Source organism: Oncorhynchus keta, chromosome 20 (assembly GCF_023373465.1).
Source record: "Oncorhynchus keta strain PuntledgeMale-10-30-2019 chromosome 20, Oket_V2, whole genome shotgun sequence".
NCBI classification, from domain to species: domain Eukaryota; kingdom Metazoa; phylum Chordata; class Actinopteri; order Salmoniformes; family Salmonidae; genus Oncorhynchus; species Oncorhynchus keta.
Window position 1 is genome coordinate 23,218,811 of NC_068440.1, and position 20,142 is coordinate 23,238,952.

The following is a 20,142-nucleotide window of genomic DNA, read 5'->3' on the forward strand; positions in this document are numbered from 1 at the left end:
GCAAAAACAATCCTTGTGTTCTCACAAGGACAGTAAAACAAGGAAAATTCAGACACGTGGGAAGAGGACAAAGGCTATTTTAGAGTTCAAATTATGGTTAGGTTAAGGAAAATCGGATTTTGAATGGGAATAAATTATTTGGTCCTCACAAGGAGAGTAAAATAAATGTGTGTATGATGAAGAACAGGGTCAGGCATATAGTGAAATATAGAACGATTTTATTCTCAGAGAGTAGCTCTAGCAGAGCGTTATCTTCAGACAGAAAGGCCAAACCAACAACTGAAGTCAAACAACAATATGTACAGATTCATGACATTCCATAAAGCAACCGAATACAGAAACATGATTATTGTTCCACCGTATGAATATAAAAACAGATCTAGAACACTGACAGAACACTGGTTCTAGAACAAAGGTTCCAGTAGGGCATACGTTATTCTCCATTCAGATGTCCAGTAGCACATGACCTACACCCGACACTCTTCTTTCAGTCTGCACCACAGTGAACTTCATTGCCACCAAATGGAGTGTGACTGTCGTGCAATCGTTGACTTCAAATGTTCAGCCAGTGCGCCTCTCCTGAAAGGGAGCGTGTTCTTTGTCTGTATCCTCAATTTCCATTATGTTATAAAGCAGGTGATGATGAACCAGAGAACAGACAAACACAGTCAAGTTCATGTTCATAAAAAAAATATATATAATAAGTTAAATCAACCAATCACTCAATAAAGATCAAACAAACAACATTACTGTACTGACACTTCAGAGTAGAAAGGGATTGGAGGAGAGGACAGTTTACAGGCCTAATCCCAAACCAACTCAAATAAACCTATTCCCTAGCTTGTATAAGCATACCAATGCTCCCTAGCCCCTATAACCACTACTCCTAGGCCTAGGGGTGTGTTCGGTTTGGTGGTGGTGTGGTTTGGGAGTCAAGCACGTATCATGCAGGTTTGGGTTGGATTCTTCTTGTTCTTTAACACTGAGGAGATTCAATACGGCTCGAACAACAACTGGCTCTCCCTCCCTCCCTCTCATAGGAAAATACCACATTTATAACCACTGTCTGCCGTACATAGAACACCACAGTTAAAGGTAGACGCAGCAATATGACATCAGCATTGACAACAGGGTGACTTCCTGCTTATGCATATCAATACCATAAGCAGGTAGGCGCCCCACTGCTTTTGATATATTGTTGCATCTATATTTAAAAACCCAAGTCTCTCAGTCATAGGAAAATTCCACAGTTTACATCATACAAACCGTTTATACATTATCATACAAACTTAAACCCATCCCCCCAATCAATTTATTGATCAGAAACATAAATGAACCCAATCAGTTTGTTTATCAGACCTGGGAGAAAATAACCACAGAGAGATAAATATTGCTTCTAGTAGGATGACATCAATCAATACTCTTCACATGTGAACATGAAAGACTACCGATTATTTTTGGTTTCTATAATTTTTGTGGTCTGTCATTTAATAATTTTTGTGGAATGCAGAATTATTCAGACTGGATGAATAAATATTTGCTATGGCAATGGGAGTGTGGAGGTCACAACCCTAGTCACTAGGGCTTAGTGCATGATGAGTAAGGAGAGGGGAAAGAGAGGGCATCTGAAAATGGAAAAAGAGTTTCACTAGAGACTATATTTATTTTCATTTTATTTTTGGGAGTATCACACCTTGTTCATTGCAGCAATCAGCAACCTTTATTCTAAAAACAGTCGGCAACACTTTATTGCATTCACACTCACATGCAAGCTCCCACACACACAAGCTCACAAACACCGTACTTGCCCGGTGATGGGGGCGTGGTCAGGAGGGATGTACAGAAAGCCAAACAGGACAAACAAGAGTCTTAAATACTCCATTTCCAAACACTCTCAGAAAACAGTCTGCAGATCTGTCTGGTGGTTCTGTAGTTCCAGGGCGGAGGGATGGACACAGGCTCCCTGCTCTCACACAAGGCTCTCGCTTTGGAGAGAGAGGAAGGGTAGGAGAGAAGCCAGTTTCTAGAGGGGGCAGCTGTCCTACTGAAGAAGAGAAGGAAATGAAGAATGGTATGTATAGGAAAGAAAGGGGGATGGTGAGGAAAGGAGGGGGATAAGAGGGAATGTGTTCCAGTCCTTCTGGCAGGCTGGGAATACAGGTCACAGGTACAGGGGCATGGGGTTAGAGGATTGAGATGGGGGTGAGAGCTCAAGAGTTAAAGGTCAGGGTTCACAGGTCGCTCCTAAAGTGCACGCTGATGCTGGGCGAGCGCTGGTTGTGGTTGGGGGTGGGGCTTAGATAGCCTAACTCCTCCTCCTGTAGGCTGCCACTGCATGAATAGCGGCCAGCCTCGGGGTTGCCACGGTTTCCTCCGGTGTTGTTTCCCTCAAAGGAGCGTGAGAACACAGCGCTGGCTGTACGCGATAGGCTGCTCAGTGCGCTATGGCTCGGCCCCTTGGGCACCGATTGGCTGGACGTCAGCGTCAGACGTTTGATTGACAGATCCAGGTTCTCGCCCAGGGTCTGCCCCCCTGGAGGACAAGCCTCCTTCTCCTTATGCGACCGTCCGCCTAGATGCCACTTCCTGCTTCCTGTCTTGGCCCCTCCCACCACAGGGGTAACGCTGTTGCTGATAGTGATGGTAGGTGGAGTCAGTGAGTCCGGGCCAGCCCCTCCTGTAGGCCACACCCCTTCGTCCACTTCAGAGATATCCATCAACTCATCCGGGGAACCCAAATCCACTGCGTCTAAAGAGATAGAGAGAGGGGTTAGTTATCATTAAATGACAGACAGAATAGTAGAGCAGGCTACAGGACAGGACAGTGGGCTAGTGCTGACCCTGGTAGTGAGTAAATACACCTATTTACATGGTTGCCATTCAGCTGTACTACAGTTAGTAATTAACTAATCATAGCACCACTAACTGTTGATACTTGATAAGTTATCTGAGAACAGCAACAGGCAGAGGTCTGGGCAGCAAGAGTTGTAGAAAGCAACACACATACCAATCAACCACACACACACAAAACACACAACTAACAACTCACATCTGACTGCAATCTACAATGTTATACCAGCAGACAAACAGATAGGCAGGTCCTTTAGACACACTGAACTGATATACATACTGAAATTAAAACAAAATAAATACTTGGGAAGAGACTAATGACCAATCCAGAGCTGCCTATTGTCCTCAGCTGCTGCAACTAACCAATCAGGAGAAAGCAGTCTGTCTCCCCGGCAACGCAGGGATGTGTTGGAGCTAGGCGTTTTAGAGACCAAAATACCTCCACCCCCCCCCGCCACACACACACACACACACACACACACACACACACAGAGAGAGAGAGAGAGAGAAAATGGATGGAGTGAGTGATGAGGAGGAAGGAATCTCAAACTGAATAAATTGGAGAACATGTCAGGAGGCAACGCAGTGCGGCGAAAGTTAGTCAGCCAGCCAATCAACCGTCATGCTTAGAGAAGACCACGCCTCCACACTGTTACTTAGGTTACCCCGGGGATGGGGAGGGTCTTAGTACTGGGCCCTTCCTGCAGAGGAGGGCCCAGAACTCTCGTCCACCAATCGCCTCACAGACTTCTGCCTCCTGACCTCCTGACTCCTAGGACTGGGGTCGTGGGTGGGGCTGACCTCTGAGGCTGACCCCAGCGGCTCAGGCTCGGACTGGGTTAAAGGTCGGGGGTCGCGGGGTCGTAGAGAGTCTCCGTTGGGCATCGTCACACTTATCTCTGGGATGGATGACCCTTGACCTCCAGGGGTCACCGGGTCACCATCTACACTGACCTCCTGGGACTCTGGGGTCATGGAGATGGAGACAGATATAAAACACACACACACGAAGACACAGATAAGAGACACACACAGACAGTAAAATAAATGTGATGGCAAAAAAAAAAATCCTAGACAAAATCATGATGATCACACAGTACACAGAATATAGTGACACTGCACATGCAGACAGTGACAATGTACAGTTGAAGTCGGAAGTTGACACACTTAGGTTGGAGTCATTAAAACTCATTTTTCAACCACTAATTTCTTGTTAACAAACTATAGTTTCGTCAAGACGGTCAGGACTTTGAGCATGATACATTTTCCAACAATTGTTTACAGACAGATTATTTCACTGTATCACAATTCCAGTGGGTCAGATGTTTACATACATTAAGTTGACTTTGCCTTTAAACAGCTTGGAAAATTCCAGAAAATGATGTCATGGCTTTAGAAGCTTCTGATAGGCTAATTCACATAATTTGAGTCAATTGGAGGTGTACCTGTGGATGTATTTCAAGGCTTACCTTCTAACTCAGTGCCTCTTTGCTTGACATCATGGGAAAATCAAAAGAAATCAGCCAAGACCACAGAAAAATAATTGTAGACCCCCACAAGTCTGGTTCATCCTTGGGAGCAATTTCCAAATGCCTGAAGGTACAACATTCATCTGTACAAACAATAGTACGCAAGTATAAACACCATGGGACCACGTAGCCATCATACCGCTCAGGAAGGAGATGCGTTCTGTCTCCTAGAGATGAACGTACTTTGGTGCGAAAAGTGCAAATCAATCCCAGAACAGCAGCAAAGGACCTTGTGAAGATGGAGGAAACAGGTACAAAGTATCTATAAAAAAGCCTGACTACGGTTCACAACTACACATGGGGAAAACGATCGTACTTTTTGGAGAAATGTCCTCTGGTCTGATGAAACAATAGAACTGTTTGGCCATAATGACCATCGTTATGTTGAAGAAAAAGGGGAACACTTGCAAGCTGAAGAACACCATCCCAACCTTGAAGCACCGGGGTGGCAGCATCATGTTGTGGGGGTGCTTTGCTGCAGGAGTGGATGGTGCACTTCACAATATAGATGGCATCATGAGGTAGGAACCTTTTGTGGATATATTGAAGCAATATCTCAAGACATCAGTCAGGAAGCTAAAGCTTGGTCACAAATGGGTCTTTCAAATGGACAAGCGACTTCCAAAGTTGTGACAAAATGGCTTAAGGACAACCAAGTCAAGGTATTGGAGTGGCCATCACAAAGCCCTGACCTCAACCCTATAGAAAATGGGTGGGCAGAACTGAAAAAGCGTGTGCGAGCAAGGAGGCCTACAAACCTGACTCAGTTAGACCAGCTCTGTCAGGAGGAATGGGCCAAAATTCATCCAAATTATTGTGGGACGCTTGTGGAAGGCTACCCGAAACGTTTGACCCAAGTTAAACAATTTAAAGGCAATGCTACCAAATACTAATTGAGTGTATGTAAACTTATGACCCACTGGGAATGTGATGAAAGCAATACAAACTGAAATAAATCACTCTCCTATTAAATCTGACATTTCACATTCTTAAAATAAAGTGGTGATCCTTACTAACCTAAGACAGGGAATTTTTACTAGGATTAAATGTCAGGAATTGTGAAAAACTGAGTTTAAATGTATTTGGTGTATGTAAGGTGTATGTAAACTTCCGACTTAAACTGTACATGCATGAATAATAATGCATACAGTAAACTATTAAAACAGACGAGGCAGTGATCATGTTTAAACATTCAATGTAATAACGTGTCTAGGTCACATGTACAGACAGTGATAATGTCTAGAGAAGACAGATGAGCAGAGCTGTAGTGAATGACAAGAAGCTAAAAAAACGTCCTGATGCGGAGAACCCATGGCATGCTGAACTCCGGCAGAGAGTAGTCAGTAGAGATGGGTGAGTGGGAAGGGTCTGGAACTGAGAACCTCTTATTGCAGACAGACAGCCTAATGTCTATAATCACAACTAGCTACAGATAATAGGCCAGATACCCTACTGACTCTAGGTTATAGTTTCTAAACCGTCCGTGCGTGCGTCAGAGCCTTACCATGGCGTTTCCAGCGGTGTCCTCTGATAGAGAGTGACGTGACCGCATTCCGTGAAATCCTACAGGAGGGAATTCACATTCAATTATTAGTAGTTCAAAAGAGGTAAACAGGAAAATCAATATAAAATGCAGTTTATCAAAATCATCCATCAAAAAACATGCGTCTACAAACCAAGATCTTACGTTCACATTAAACTGTTAGAGTGCCACGTGAAAATACTAAAGACAATTTTCCACTAAAAAAATAACGATCAATCTATGAACCTATGACTATAGATCAAAATGGATACTGTGTATACTGCATTTTATTTAGCTCCTTTGCACCCCAGTATCTCTACATGCATACTCATCTTCTGCACGTCTATCACTCCAGTGTTTAATTGCTGCATTGTAATTATTTTGCGACTTTGGCCTATTTATTGCCTTACCTCCCTTATCCTACCTCATTTGCACACACTGTATATAGACTATTGACTGTATGTTTGTTTATTCCATGTGTAACTCTTGTTTGTGTCACGCTGCTTTGCTTTATCTTGACCAGGTCGCAGTTGTAAATGAGAACTTGTTCTCAACTAGCCTACCTGGTTAAATAAAGGTGAAATAAATAAAAATGTACCTAGAGGAAGTATACTGTGTAGATATATGTATTATATACACATACAGTGCCTTCAGAAAGTATTCACATCCCTTGACTTATTCCACATTGTTGTGTTAGTGGGAATTTAAAATTGATTTAATAGAAGAAGAAAAAATGTCTGTCTCTGATCTACACACAATGGCCAATTTACAGTTGACTTAAATCTACTTCAAAAATCTATGGCAAGACCAGAAAATGGCTGTCTAGCAATGATCAACAACCAATTTGACAGAGCTTAATGAATTTTGAAAAGAATAAGGGACAAATGTTGCACAATCCAGGTGTGGAACGCTCTTAAGAGACTTACCCAGAAACACTCACAGCTGTAATCACTGCCAAAGGTGTTTCAACAAATTATTGACTCAGAGGTGTGAATACTTACGTACTCTGAACAAAAATATAAAAACACAACAAGTGTTGGTCCCATGTCTTATGAGCTGAAACAAAAATAACATTTGTTTACATCCCTGTTAGTGAGCAATTCCCCTTTGCCAAAATAATGAATCCACCCGACTGGTGTGGCATGTCAAGAAGTTGATAAAACAGCATGATCATTACAGCACCTTGTGCTGGGAACAATTCCTGCAGTCCATGCAATTGGACTGCAGGAATGCCCACCAGAGCTGTTGCCTGAGAACATAATGTTTTGTAGTACGTCCAACTAGCCTCCCAACCACAGAGTACGTGTACGGCGTCGTGTGGGTGAGTGGTTTGCTGATGTCAAAGTTGTGAACAGAGTGCCCCATGGTGGGGGTGGAGTTACGGTATAAGCTATGGGCAACAAACACAATTGCATTTTATTGATGGCAATTTTAACGCACAGAGATACCGTGACAAGATCCCGAGGCCCATTTCTTTTTTTATGTATCTGTGACCAACAGATGCACATCTGTATTCCCAGTCATGTGTAATGCATGGAGTCGGTCCTAATTAATTTATTCCAACTTACTTATTTCCTTATATGAACTGTAACTCAGTAAAATATTGTAATTTCTTGCATGTTGCGTTTATATTTTTGTTCAGTATAAACTAGATATCTGTATTTCACTTTCACCCCCAAAAAATACAACTTTTTCATTATGTGATGGTATTGTGTGTAGATGCGTGAGAAAAATAAACAATTGAATCCATTTTGAAGGCAGGCTGTAACACAACAAATCTGGAACAAGTCAAGGGGTATGAATACTTTCTGAAGGCACTGCACATACCTAGAGGAAATATACTGTGTAGATAGAGAGTACATACGTACCTAGAGGAAATATACTGTGTAGATAGAGAGTACATACGTACCTAGAAGAAGTAGGAGTGATCTCCACCTGAATGCTGCGAGCTCCTTCTTTACTAGCGCCAGACTTCAGCGCAGCACACTGTTGGGACGACTTGATGGCATTACCCACCTAAATAACACACACAATGTTAAGTACTGACAACAACCACAGGATGCTCTGTGTGTGTCCACGGTACTGTTGAAGAACCGCTGCCTGAGGTTTGATGAAGCAGCCTTCAGGATTACAGATTAACATCTCAATGTTTTAACACTGTGGGATTACAGGCACCCCACACACACCCTCTGGTGACATGACATGGGAGAGGTCGGTGTCCTGGCACACACCTGTGTGTGTTTGTGTGTGATGTCACCCACCAGTAGAGCTTCAGGGTACAGTTCTAGCTGAGCTCGATACAGAACATCATCCAGCGCCTTGGAACCCAGGTCCATCTCCCCATTACACCTGGAACACACAAACTAATCAACCCTCTCGTTCACAGGGTAGGGTTTTTTATTTTATTTCACCTTTATTTAACCAGGTAGGCATGTTGCGAACAAGTTCTCCCACTTAAAAAGATGAGGCCTGTAATTTTCATCATAGGTACACTTAAACTATGACAGACAAAATTAGAATACAAATCCAGAAAATCACATTGTAGGATTTTTAATGAATTTATTTGCAAATTATGGTGGAAAATAAGTATTTGGTCACCTACAAACAAGCAAGATTTCTGGCTCTCACAGACCTGTAACTTCTTCTTTAAGAGCCTCCTCTGTCCTCCACTCGTTACCTGTATTAATGGCACCTGTTTGAACTTGTTATCAGTATAAAAAGACACCTGTCCACAACCTCAAACAGTCACACTCCAAACTCCACTATGGCCAAGACCAAAGAGCTGTCAAAGGACACCAGAAACAAAATTGTAGACCTGCACCAGGCTGGGAAGACTGAATCTGCAATAGATACGCAGCTTGGTTTGAAGAAATCAACTGTGGGAGCAATTATTAGGAAATGGAAGACATACAAGACCACTGATAATCTCCCTCGATCTGGGGCTCCACGCAAGATCTCACCCCGTGGGTCAAAATGATCACAAGAACGGTGAGCAAAAATCCCAGAACCACACGGGGGGACCTAGTGAATGACCTGCAGAGAGCTGGGACCAAAGTAACAAAGCCTACCATCAGCAAGGGCATTGAAGATGAAACGTGGCTGGGTCTTTCAGCATGACAATGATCCCAAACACACCGCCCGGGCAACGAAGGAGTGGATTCGTAAGAAGCATGTCAAGGTCCTGGAGTGGCCTAGCCAGTCTCCAGATCTCAACCCCATAGAAAATCTTTAGAGGGAGTTGAAAGTCCGTGTTGCCCAGCAACAGCCTCAAAACATCACTGCTCTGCACGGAGGAATGGGCCAAAATACAAGCAACAGTGTGTGAAAACCTTGTGAAGACTTAGAGAAAACGTTTGACCTCTGTCATTGCAAACAACGGGTATATAACAAAGTATTGAGATAAACTTTTGTTTTTGACCAAATACTTATTTTCCACCATAATTTGCAAATAAATTAATAAAAAAATCCTACAATGTGATTTTCTGGATTTTTATTCTCATTTTGTCTGTCATAGTTGAAGTGTACCTATGGTGAAAATTACAGGCCTCTCATCTTTTTAAGTGGGAGACCTTGTACAATTGGTGGCTGACTAAATACTTTTTTGCCCCACTGTCCCACTGTCTAAGTCTCCAGCTTCAGTGATCTTTGCAATTCGTTCCAGTCATTGGCAGCAGAGAACTGGAAGGAAAGGCGTCCAACGGGGGTGTTGGCTTTAGGGATGAGCAGTGAAATATACCTGCTGGAGCGACTGCTACGGGTGGGTGTTGTTATGGTGACCAGTGAGCTGAGATAAGGCGGGGATTCACCTAGCAAAGACTTATAGATGACCTGGAGCCAGTGGGTCTGGAGACAAATATGTAGCGAGGGCCAGCCAATGAGATCATACAGGTCGCAGTGATGGGTAGTATATGGAGCTTTGATGACAAAAACGGATGGCACTGTGATAGACTGCATCCAGTTTGCTGAGTAAAGTGTTGGAGGCTATTTTGTAAATGACGATGACGTCGCCGAAGTCAGGGATAGGTAGGACAGCCAGTTTTACGAGAGTATGTTTGGCAGCGTGAGTGAAGGAGGCTGGTTTCATGGTTAGATGTTAGGGATAGTGTGTGTGTTTTCTCACAGTGCGTAATGTATCCCAGTGATGAGTTGGACCAGGAACTCCGAGGTGACGGTCAGACGAGAGCTGATGCCTTTATACCTCCTTAGCTGTTGCCGCGGGTAACCACAGATACACACCCTGTAGACCAATCAAACAGCAGAGAATACCGTAATTCAACCAATCGCAGTACAGAGAATACAGCCACCAACCAGAACACAAATGACAAGCTTCGAGAGTTTCTTTATAAAAGACCAGGATGATTTGAAAAATCCATGCCATCCATAATATACTGTTGTGTTTCTTCAAGCAGCCAGATTCCTCTAAATCAGTGGTTCAGACGTTTTTCAGTCCCGTACCCCTTCAAAACAGTCAACCTCTAGCTGCATACCCCCTCTAGCACCAGGGTCAGCGCACTCTCAAATGATTTTTTTGCCATCATTGTAAGCCTGCCACCCACTACACCATACATTTATTAAACATCAGAATGAGTATGAGTTTTCACAAGCCGGCTCATGGGAAGTGACAGAGCTCTTATAGGACCAGGTCACAAAAAAATTATACAATCATTTTGCTCTTTATTTAGCCATCTTACAGATAAAACCTTATTTGTTCATCAAAAATGGTGAATAACTCACCACAGGTTAATGAGAAGGGTGTGGTTGAAAGAATGCACATAACTCCACAATGTTGTATTGGAGAGAGTCAGTCTTAAATCATTGTCCACACACAGTCTGTGCCTGTATATAGTGTTAATGCTAGTGAACGTCGAGAATCCACTCTCACATATGTACGTGGTTGCAAATGGCATCAGTGTCTTAAGAGTGTGATTTGCCAAGGCAAGAAACTAAGCGCAGCCCAATCCAGAAATCTGACAGTAGCTTCTGATTAAATTCAATTTTCACAGAACCACTTGTTGCAATTTCAATGAGGCTCTCTTGTTCAGATATCGGTAAGTGGACTGGAGGCAGGGCATGAAAGGGATAACGAATCCAGTTGTTTGTTTTGTCCGTTTCGGGAAAGTACCTATGTAATTGCGGACCCATCTCAATCAGGAGCTTCGCTATATCACATTTGACATTGTCCGTAAGCTTGAGTTCATTTGCACACAAAAAATCATACAATGATGGAAAGACCTGTGTGTTGTCCTTGTTAATGCAAAGACCTGTGTGTTGTCCTTGTTAATGCAGACAGAAAAGAGCTCCAACTTCTTAATCATTGCCTCAATTTGGTCCCTCACATTGAATATAGTTGAGAAGAGTCACTGTAATCCTAGATTCAGATCATTCAGGCAAGAAAAAACATCACCCAGATTGGCCAGTTGTGTGAGGAACTCGTCATCATGCAAACAGTCAGACAAGTGAAAATTATTGTCAGTAAAGAAAACTTTAAGATCGTTTCTCAATTTAAAAAAATGTGTCAATACTTTGCCCCTTGATAACCAGCGCACTTCTGTATGTTGTAAAAGCATTGCATAATTACATCAGGGGCCTTGTTTTAACAAAGTTAACCATTTTCACTGTAGTGTCCAAAACATCTTTCAAGCTGTCATATCAGTGCATAATGCAGAAAATACACAAGAATGCTCAGGGGCCTTGTTGGATTAACAAAGTTAACCTTTTCACTGCAGTGTACCCAAAACATCGGTGGATTCAGAGCTGTCATGGCATTCCCTCGGTGGATGCAGTAAGAGCCGCTCAGTGGATGCTGCAGTGTACCCAAGAGCCTCTCGGTGGATGCTGCAGTGTACCCAAGAGCCTCTCGGTGGATGCTGCAGTGTACCCAAGAGCCTCTCGGTGGATGCTGCAGTGTACCCAAGTGATGTCGGGAGCAACTGCTTACACGCACGTTACCACTCCACTATGTCTCCCTGTCATGGCTTTTGCGCCATCAGTACAGATACCAACATGAGCAGCAGCTGCGTTTGGCTACATACGGACCGATTTCCCATGAGAGAGTAACGGTTAATGTGATTAGATGTTAATTATTAGGCTACCTGTATTTGACTTTGTGTTGTTATTTTGCTGAACACTAGATAGTTTCATTTTATTGTCGTCAGTGAAACGAGGCTACTCGGGTGACAAAAAATAAATAAACTCAACCAAATGTGAATCACATTTTTATTTGCCGTACCCCCGATGGCATTAAACGTACCCCAGTTTTGGAATACCTGCTCTAAGGCAAAGAGTAGAACTGCAGTGAGCTGATCACCTCTCTGTCTCTCTTTAGCTCAGTGTTCATCACACTAATGCTCAACCACTGCCAGCAGATTAACAACTCCTCAGACATAGACCGTGTGTGTGTGTGTGTGTGTCCTAGGCTCTCAGGGAAAGTGGTAGTATCTTGGCCTAGTTCTCCACTAAAGTCTTTAAGAGGATCAAATAAGCGGATGCTGGCAGGGGAGCGTGTGTGTGTGTGTGTGTGTGTGTGTGTGTGTGTGTGTGTGTGTGTGTGTGTGTGTGTGTGTGTGTGTGTGTGTGTGTGTGTGTTACCTGGAGCTGAGCTGGCAGAGGGACTGCAGAGATGAGGAGGTCATGTAGCTGAGAGCTGCATTGTAACACAGCAGCAGGAAGGTCAGCACCTCGAACCTACACACACACACACACACACACAGCAACGTTAACACAAACCAAGATCTTAAGCACTTCAGCCAAATTGCCATAAAACAAATACATCACACTGCAGCCCAGCTCCAATTCAACCATAACTCTGTCTGACCTGTTCTGAGCCGTGAAGGTTTCTCTCTGTAGGTGAGGCCCGCTGTACACCACTCTACGCAGCCCATGATTAGCTAGAGCCCCTTCCGTCAACGCCAGGGAGCCAATGGTGGAGGGCTGGGGGGGAAGGGTTTATTCATATTACTAACTTGATCTATAAAAAGTTGTTTAAAGATGGTCATGGATTATAAACTATTTAATCTAGGGAGGATTTAATAGTTAGCCAACCCCATCCATATACCATGTTCATAGAGAAAGACTTGACTTGAAAGGTGTACTTACCTCATGGTAGACTGAGGGTTTGGAGAGGGAGGGGACAGTGAAAGAAAGGACTTTACTCTGTCCATCCTTATCTACAATCTCCTACAGAGAGAAAGAGAGAGAGAGAGAATGTCAGTGTGTGGGCGAGGGAAATAAAAGCTATTTTAAAGAGTACACCTTAAAGCGAAGCAGTGTCTCAGTGGTGTCTGTCTGTGTGTGTGTCTGTGTGTAAAGGCCTGTTAGGCGATGTCAGAGCTGTTAATGTCAGGATGAGTAATAGCTGTGACAGGATGCTGAATGACAGCTGACCTACTCTGCTATTCTGAGACAGCGAGAACGAGAGCGAGAGCGAAAGCTCTAATTGCTAACCCCCCCCAACACCCTCCTGAAAGTGTGTGTTAGAATGTGGGCGTGTGTATCTCACCAGATTATATATCCCCAGTAGCAGGGCCTCTATACAGCCGGAGGTATGTGGGTCCCTGGCTGCAGACGGAGCCAGGAGGAGGGACCAGAGCAGCTCAGGGAGGAACTGGAGAACAAACCGCTGCAACCGTGGCTCTCCGCTACGATAGAACTCAAACAACTGGTGACACACTGGCTCCAACAACTAGAAGATAGATATAGAGGAGAGGGTTTGAGGGAGAGTTCACTTTTTGAAATTTTAGCTTAGCTCGGTTAAATACCTAGGTTGTTAGTGATTCATTAGCTGGATATTTAGTAAAGTCCAGAAGCTCCTGGTGAGCATTTTTGCAGAATGTAGCAATGCTAGTGGAAGCGGATTGTATCAGTGTATGCATTAACGTTGTATGTGCGTGTGTGTAGTACGTACATCACTGTAGTTCTCCCTGATGACTTTGTAGAGCGCTGGGACCAGGGAGCCTTTCTCCTTCAGAGACGCTGCGTAGCTGGACACTGCACTGTCAGGAAGGGTCTGTACACAATCACACAGATCAACACTCTGTACCCGGAGCAACCTTGAAATAACAGGTACTAAGCCCACACATCTACGTTTGTGTGTGTGTGTGTGCTGACAGACAGAGATACAGTGAACACTGATGAGGAGACAGTGACACTGGCACTCCCCTAACACACATACACAAACACACCAGGGTTTCCGTGAGGAAAATGTGGCGGCAGACAGCAGACAGGCAGAATTGAATTTTCTGGACCCATATTCATTGGGTGCATAACCCACTAGGGCGACCACCCACGGTGTTCAGAATGACAGAATTCACACTTAAGATGCATTACCATAATCTAACAGAACATGCAACTCGAGGACGCAACAGCGTGCTTCCTTCTTACTGACTTCTGATGCATACTTTGAAGATGTACTTTTCCTCAGCCAACAAGACGAGTAACGAACAGCAACATCACTAGCCTATCACCCATAGTAGAAAAGTTGACCTATTCTATTGGTCAGCTTGTCGTTCTGTGCGAGAAAGAAATAGCCTATTCCAAACAGATTCTAGGACAGTTGTAGGACGATAGATCCCAAAATTCACACAACCAGTAGGCCTAGACTTCACCAAATCATCTTTAAAAAGAGGCTGATGCAACAGATCAGAACATTTAGCATAAAAATGTTGATTGCTAAGCCCAAATGTTTGTTGCATAATGCAAATTAGCGGGATAACAGTTGTCAAAAGCACACCACACGTCAGCAGTTTCATATGACAGACGAAAACATAATTTACAAATGTCGAAAAAGGGGAGATCTAAAGATGCAACTAGCATTGGTTGCTAATATGACTAGGATGGAAGTTTGGCTACAGGACAATGAAAGAAAATTGATTTGAAAATGAATGGCTACTGGTTTCAATGGCATATGGAAGGAAGTCTTTATAAAATACTTTAGGCTAGGCTACTTTGAAGCAAGGTAAGACATGCCTCATAATATGACGTAAAATGTTCAGGTTTCAAAAAATTAAGAATATGTTTTCAAAATGCATACTACCTCCAGCTCATTGTAAAGCGGTGTGTGATGGATTAAAGCCTGCTATCATTGTCCATGTACTTGAATAGCGAATGGGAAGCAAGCTTCAATTACCAGTTGAGAAATAAAAAAAGTATATATTTGTAATTGTCGACATCAAAACTGTTTTAAAGACGTGATGGCTTTTCCAATTGTTGTGTAGCGATGGCTTTTCCAATTGTTGTGTAATGATTGGGCTTATAAAAGCATGCTTTACCCCATTAACAACGAACGAGCTGTGTGATCAGCTGTAGCAGCAGCTCTCGCGCTGATTTCCCGCTCATATACAGGCTCTGTATCCGTTATACACTCACCAATTTAATTCCACAAAATTATGCAAATTAACCAAGAGACGGATAAGACCGATCAAATGCATTTCCAACGACTGGTATTTCCATCAATGAATAGGCTAAAAGTCATTATTTTTTATTTATGGGCTTGGGGGGGGGGGGTGAAAGCTTACCGGCTAACGGAGAACCTGACTGACAGACACACACCTTAAACTCTGACAGCCACTCCTCCACCACTCCTTGGTCCATAGCCAACATCTTCCCTCATCTGCTGTTGTGGACACACCTCTACCTGGGAAGCAAAGAGATTGTTGTTAGTACACTAACTAAGACAGACACAATACAAAATCCATCTCTCTTTCCCTCGCTCTCCCTTAGTTACAGCTTCACACAATCTCTGCTGTTTCACACCTCTCTCACTATCAACAGCACTCTCCCTCGCGCTCTCCTTATAATGTTACTTCAGGCTCTCCCGCAGTTACATAAGAGTGTGTGTGAGAGAGAGAGGGAGGAAAACAGTGCTAAGCCCCCACTCCCCCATCCATTTCTCCATCCCTCCCCTCATGGATTTGATATGTTTGTTCAAGACAATGAAGTACAGCACTAATTCTGTGTGGTGTGTGTGTGTGTCGTGAGAAGTGGGTGCAAGGAGAGGAGATGGACCATGTCCACACACCGTGTGAAAGAGAGGGGAAGAGAGTGAAAAGGAGAGGGGGTGAGAGAGAGACAAAACTCTCATGCAGGAACATGTGCTCAGATTGGAATTATTATTTCTTCAACTACTTCTTAAGATTATTTACATTTACATGATGTCACACAAACACAACACATTGGTCTGGTTCCACGAGACTACACACACAAAGTCACGCACAGCCCCTCGTATGGTATAAACAGAGCTAGATGAATCATGCAAATATCATCCATCTACAGTGTGTTTCCATGAGCTCAGATCTGGCCTACTAGACTAGAAGACATAATGACCAAACGTTGACCATGGAACCGGGGGATCACCGAGCTAAAGCAGCATGTAGTGCTGCTCCCATGTTTCATGAGCTGAAATAAATTAGCACAGAAATGTTCCATACACACAAAAAGCTTATTTCTCTCAAATGTTGTGCACAAATTTGTTTACATCCCTGTTAGTGAGCATTTCCCCTTTGCCAAGATAAATCCATCCACTTGACAGGTGTGGCATATCAAGAAGCTGATTAAACAGCATGATCATTACAATGTGCAGTTTTGTCACACAACACAATGGAACAGATGTCTCAAGTTAAAGGAGCGTGCAATTGGCATGTTGACTGGAGGAATGTCCACCAGAGCTGTTTTCAAATAATTTCATGTTCATTTCTCTACCATAAGCCGCCTCCAATGTCACTTTAGCAGTATGTCCAACCGACCTCACAACCACAGACCATATGAACGGCGTCGTGTGGGCGAGCCGTTTGCTGATGTCAACGTTGTAAACAAACAGAGTGCCCCATGGTGGTCGTGGAGTTATGGTTATTGAGAGGACAATGAACACAATTGCATTTTACCAATGGAAATTTTAATGCACAAAAATACTGTAACGAAATCCTGAGGCCCATTGTGAGGCCCATTTTCTACGACAACAGATGCATATCTATATTCCCAGTCATGTGAAATCCATAGATTAGGGCTTAATACATTTATTTAAATTGACTGATTTCCTCATTATGAACTGTAACTCAGTACAAATCTTTGAAATTGTTGCATTTTGCGTTTTTATTTTTGTTAGTATAGGTGGAGACACAGTGGAATGTTGCGAGGTCGGCTGGTCAATATTGCCCAACACCAAACAGGAACGTGGGCGTGTGTGTGTATTCTAATATTCACCTCCATGTTTCACAAAACCTGTTTCAGAGAGCCTGCCAACCGGTTATAACTGCAATCACAAAGACTCCATTCACGGTCTCATACACACACCGACCTCTAGGTTATTACCACAGAGCTTAAAACAGGCAGCCTTTCCTCATAATCCTCTCTATTTAAACAACACATTCCTCTGCTAGTTTACACTTCTAATCTTCTCTGTGTGTGTGTGTGGTCCGAGAGGTACAGTAAGCCCAAACAAGAGTAGCAGCCAAACAAACAACCTTTAACATCAATAGGCCAGCCACACACACTCCAGGTGGATGCTATGTCCACAGTAGTAGTTTCTTCTCCATCTATCAATCACAGCACCAATACCATCAAACTTGTCCTATAAACACAGCCTATCAGAAACAAGCTAACAGACAGCACAGCCAATCACATACTCTTACACTGGCTAACTGGAGAACAAGCTATTCTGAATCAATGTTATTACACAACACGCTTCTTACTGCGCTGTCAGTAGGAGATCTTTCATCGCAAGACTGTATACCAACGCACACAGAACAGACACATCCACCCACTCCTCCTAGACAACTCACTCACTATGACATCTCTTTCCAATACATAGACCTACTCACACTATGATGCGTCCCAATTCTCTGTGCTTTCTCTCAAAGAATGCACTCCTCCCCACGCACTTAAAAACAATGGGTTGGTGTAAGCAAGGGCTAGCTGTGTTCAAAGCAAGTTTCCACCATATTTCTTACACGTCTTATTCCGTATGAATCAAAGAAGTGAACAAGTGAAAAATGGACAGGGCAAGCCAAGGGCTGCTCTGGCATGTTATCAGACCGGAGCAAAAGCCAGGAAGTGAATGGGCCAATCAGAAAACCCTGTTTTGGAGAGCTTGGAGGATAGAAGAAAAAGCTGCACGAGCCGCTTTTTCCTGTGTTCCGGGGTAAAAAACACACACACGGCAGTCATATAATTGTGCCATGCCCTAGAGGAAACAGAGGAGCGAGAAAGAAAGAGCGCTGTAGCCCAAATGAGGTGAAGGAATGTCCTGAAAATAGTCTACATTATCCTCATACTCACTCACACAAGTACACACACAATCCTAGCAGATCTCCCTCTCCTTTGGAAATAATGCCCCCGCTTTCCTAACCTCTTACTTCCTCCAGACTTCCTCTCCTCATCGCTCAATCACCCGATTCTGCAGAATCTGCCCCCCTTCCCTCACAGTAGTTTCTCTGCCAGCAGCAGTAGTGTGCCTAACTCTAATTAGTAGCTCTGTGTGTGTGGTCTGATAGCTGTGGGTTCTGGGAAAGAAAGTGGACAGGCTGGACTCTTCTTATAGCAGCCTACACTCCTGTTCTCTCTCCCTCTCACTCTTTCTTCGTCCCCCTCTGTCTCATGTAACTATAGGCTCTGCCCTGATCATATTTACAGAGAGCTCCTCATACTGCTGTTTGGCAAACTGTCCTATCATTCTGTATAGCAGAGGGACTGTGTGTGCGTACCATCCTACAGAGGTTCCACTGCATTAGAGCCGTGTTTCTCGCCAGTCTCTAGGGCTTTACTGAGGAAAGATGCGTCACATGTCAGCTATTGCAAAAATCTGAACAATGCATTACTCAACCTGCCCGACAGGCAGGGCAGAGAGAGCACACAGACACACACACACACACACACACACACACACACACACACACACACACACACAGCAACATTGATAATGAAACAAAGGATTTTAATCAAACATGCTTGACAGAGCGAACACAGACAACTGGCTAAAGACTCAGTATAGGGTACACACCCACACCTATGTCTATGTAGTGCCCACCACTGATCGATCCTACAGGACTATTGATCAGCGTACAGCCACAATATCCACCGGCAGAAACCCTAAGTAGTAGTTAGACCATCACTATAAACATGATCCTTGCCATCATCATTTAGCTTAATCATGTGGAGACTAAACCACTGACCGACTGAAAAGGATACTGCTTGACATTAGACTATGGGTACTTGCTAGCTAGCTAACCAGAAGACGAGCTGAGGGACAAACTTTTTGACAGCCTTCTGGCTAAGGAAGTTACCTGTCCTGGGCTTGTCAGGCCAATGACAGTTAAACCTGATAGCTAGCATGCTGGCCAACGTAGTGACGGAACTAAGTTTGCTGCTAATTGTGAGAGTTTCACTTCACGCCTGTCAGTTGGCTAGCTAGATGCGAGCGGGCAAGATCCTTCACCTTTCACACAGCTTCGCAAGTCTGGTCGACAGCTATACACAAGCTCGCTACATACAAACTGTAGCTATTTAACTATTCTCGCAAATTACTTTGTGTGAGGTCGCTAGCAGCAGATCTAGCTAATTTATATGCTTCCGAGCTCGACATAATCTCTAGCCGAATCGGCCAGGTTTCAAACTGAAAATGTGCATGCAGAAAGCGCTCTCCAAAAGACTAACTAGCTGGCTGGAAAGTTGTTTGTTTACTTACTATCATGCTATCTCGAGATTTCCTTTGTCTCCAAGTCCACTATTGTTCCGTCCGAGGAAATGGGTAGATATCAATTACTCCATAAAGACACTAGCAAGCTAAATCATTAATCAACATCAAAACCTCCATTTTCATTTACACCCACCACTCTCCAACACTAGAGTGAACTCGAGAAGGACTAATTCGGAATGACAGGAATGGTACGCCAATGGCTAAGCAGTATAAAAAGTAAGAACCGCGCCTTCAGAAATAGCGACCAGTTAAATTTGATGTAGGGGCGGGACATAATAATTTTTTACAAATAGGGTAGATTGTCGCTATCATCGCTGTTTGACAGGCCGGTCATGGTCATAGTTTAATGATTTATGACCTTTGTGTTTTAGCCATCATATCTTATAGTTGTAACTTTTAAATGAAACTTTGATACGTGATTTTAAAAAGGAAAGTATACTATGTTCCATATTAAATCAAATCTATTTTTATTTGTCACATGCGCCGAATACAACCGGTGTAGTAGACCTTAGAGTGCAATGCTTACTTTAAGAAAAATACAAAAAAAAGTAATA

At 43.4% G+C, this 20,142-nt stretch overlaps 1 protein-coding gene across 6 annotated transcripts; it reads right to left on the minus strand.

Annotated features, from left to right (window-relative positions):
• Window positions 1–201: 201 nt before the first annotated feature.
• On the minus strand, window positions 202–19,776 carry LOC118371868 (hyccin-like). Of its 6 annotated transcripts, none has more exons than XM_035757499.2 (13): window positions 19,577–19,776; window positions 15,448–15,532; window positions 13,805–13,906; window positions 13,400–13,582; window positions 12,997–13,077; window positions 12,716–12,831; window positions 12,490–12,585; window positions 10,022–10,138; window positions 8,133–8,250; window positions 7,811–7,917; window positions 5,884–5,942; window positions 3,652–3,815; window positions 202–2,749 (listed from the first exon to the last, which is right to left on the minus strand). In XM_035757499.2, the coding sequence occupies exons 2-13, from the start codon at window positions 15,496–15,498 to the stop codon at window positions 2,717–2,719; spliced, it is 1,227 nt and encodes a 408-aa protein (XP_035613392.1). In that variant the 5' UTR covers window positions 15,499–15,532; window positions 19,577–19,776; the 3' UTR covers window positions 202–2,716. The 6 variants fall into 6 exon arrangements, with proteins under 6 accessions (XP_035613392.1, XP_035613390.1, XP_035613387.1 ...); XM_035757498.2 differs by having other exon boundaries at window positions 2,600–2,749; window positions 3,516–3,815; XM_035757497.2 differs by lacking the exon at window positions 3,652–3,815 and having other exon boundaries at window positions 8,163–8,250; window positions 19,577–19,775.
• Window positions 19,777–20,142: the final 366 nt, after the last annotated feature.

What these genes read in the sequence shown, in the direction of transcription:
- LOC118371868 (XM_035757494.2), bottom strand. Translation starts at nt 15,498, where the DNA reads ATGTTGGCTATGGACCAAGGAGTGGTGGAGGAGTGGCTGTCAGAGTTT. An exon ending in TCAGGGAGAACTACAGTGAT is followed by an intron (nt 13,583 to 13,804) that starts GTACGTACTACA and finishes TCTATCTTCTAG; the next exon opens with TTGTTGGAGCCAGTGTGTCA. An exon ending in CTCTGCCAGCTCAGCTCCAG is followed by an intron (nt 10,139 to 12,489) that starts GTAACACACACA and finishes ATTGGTCTACAG; the next exon opens with GGTGTGTATCTGTGGTTACC.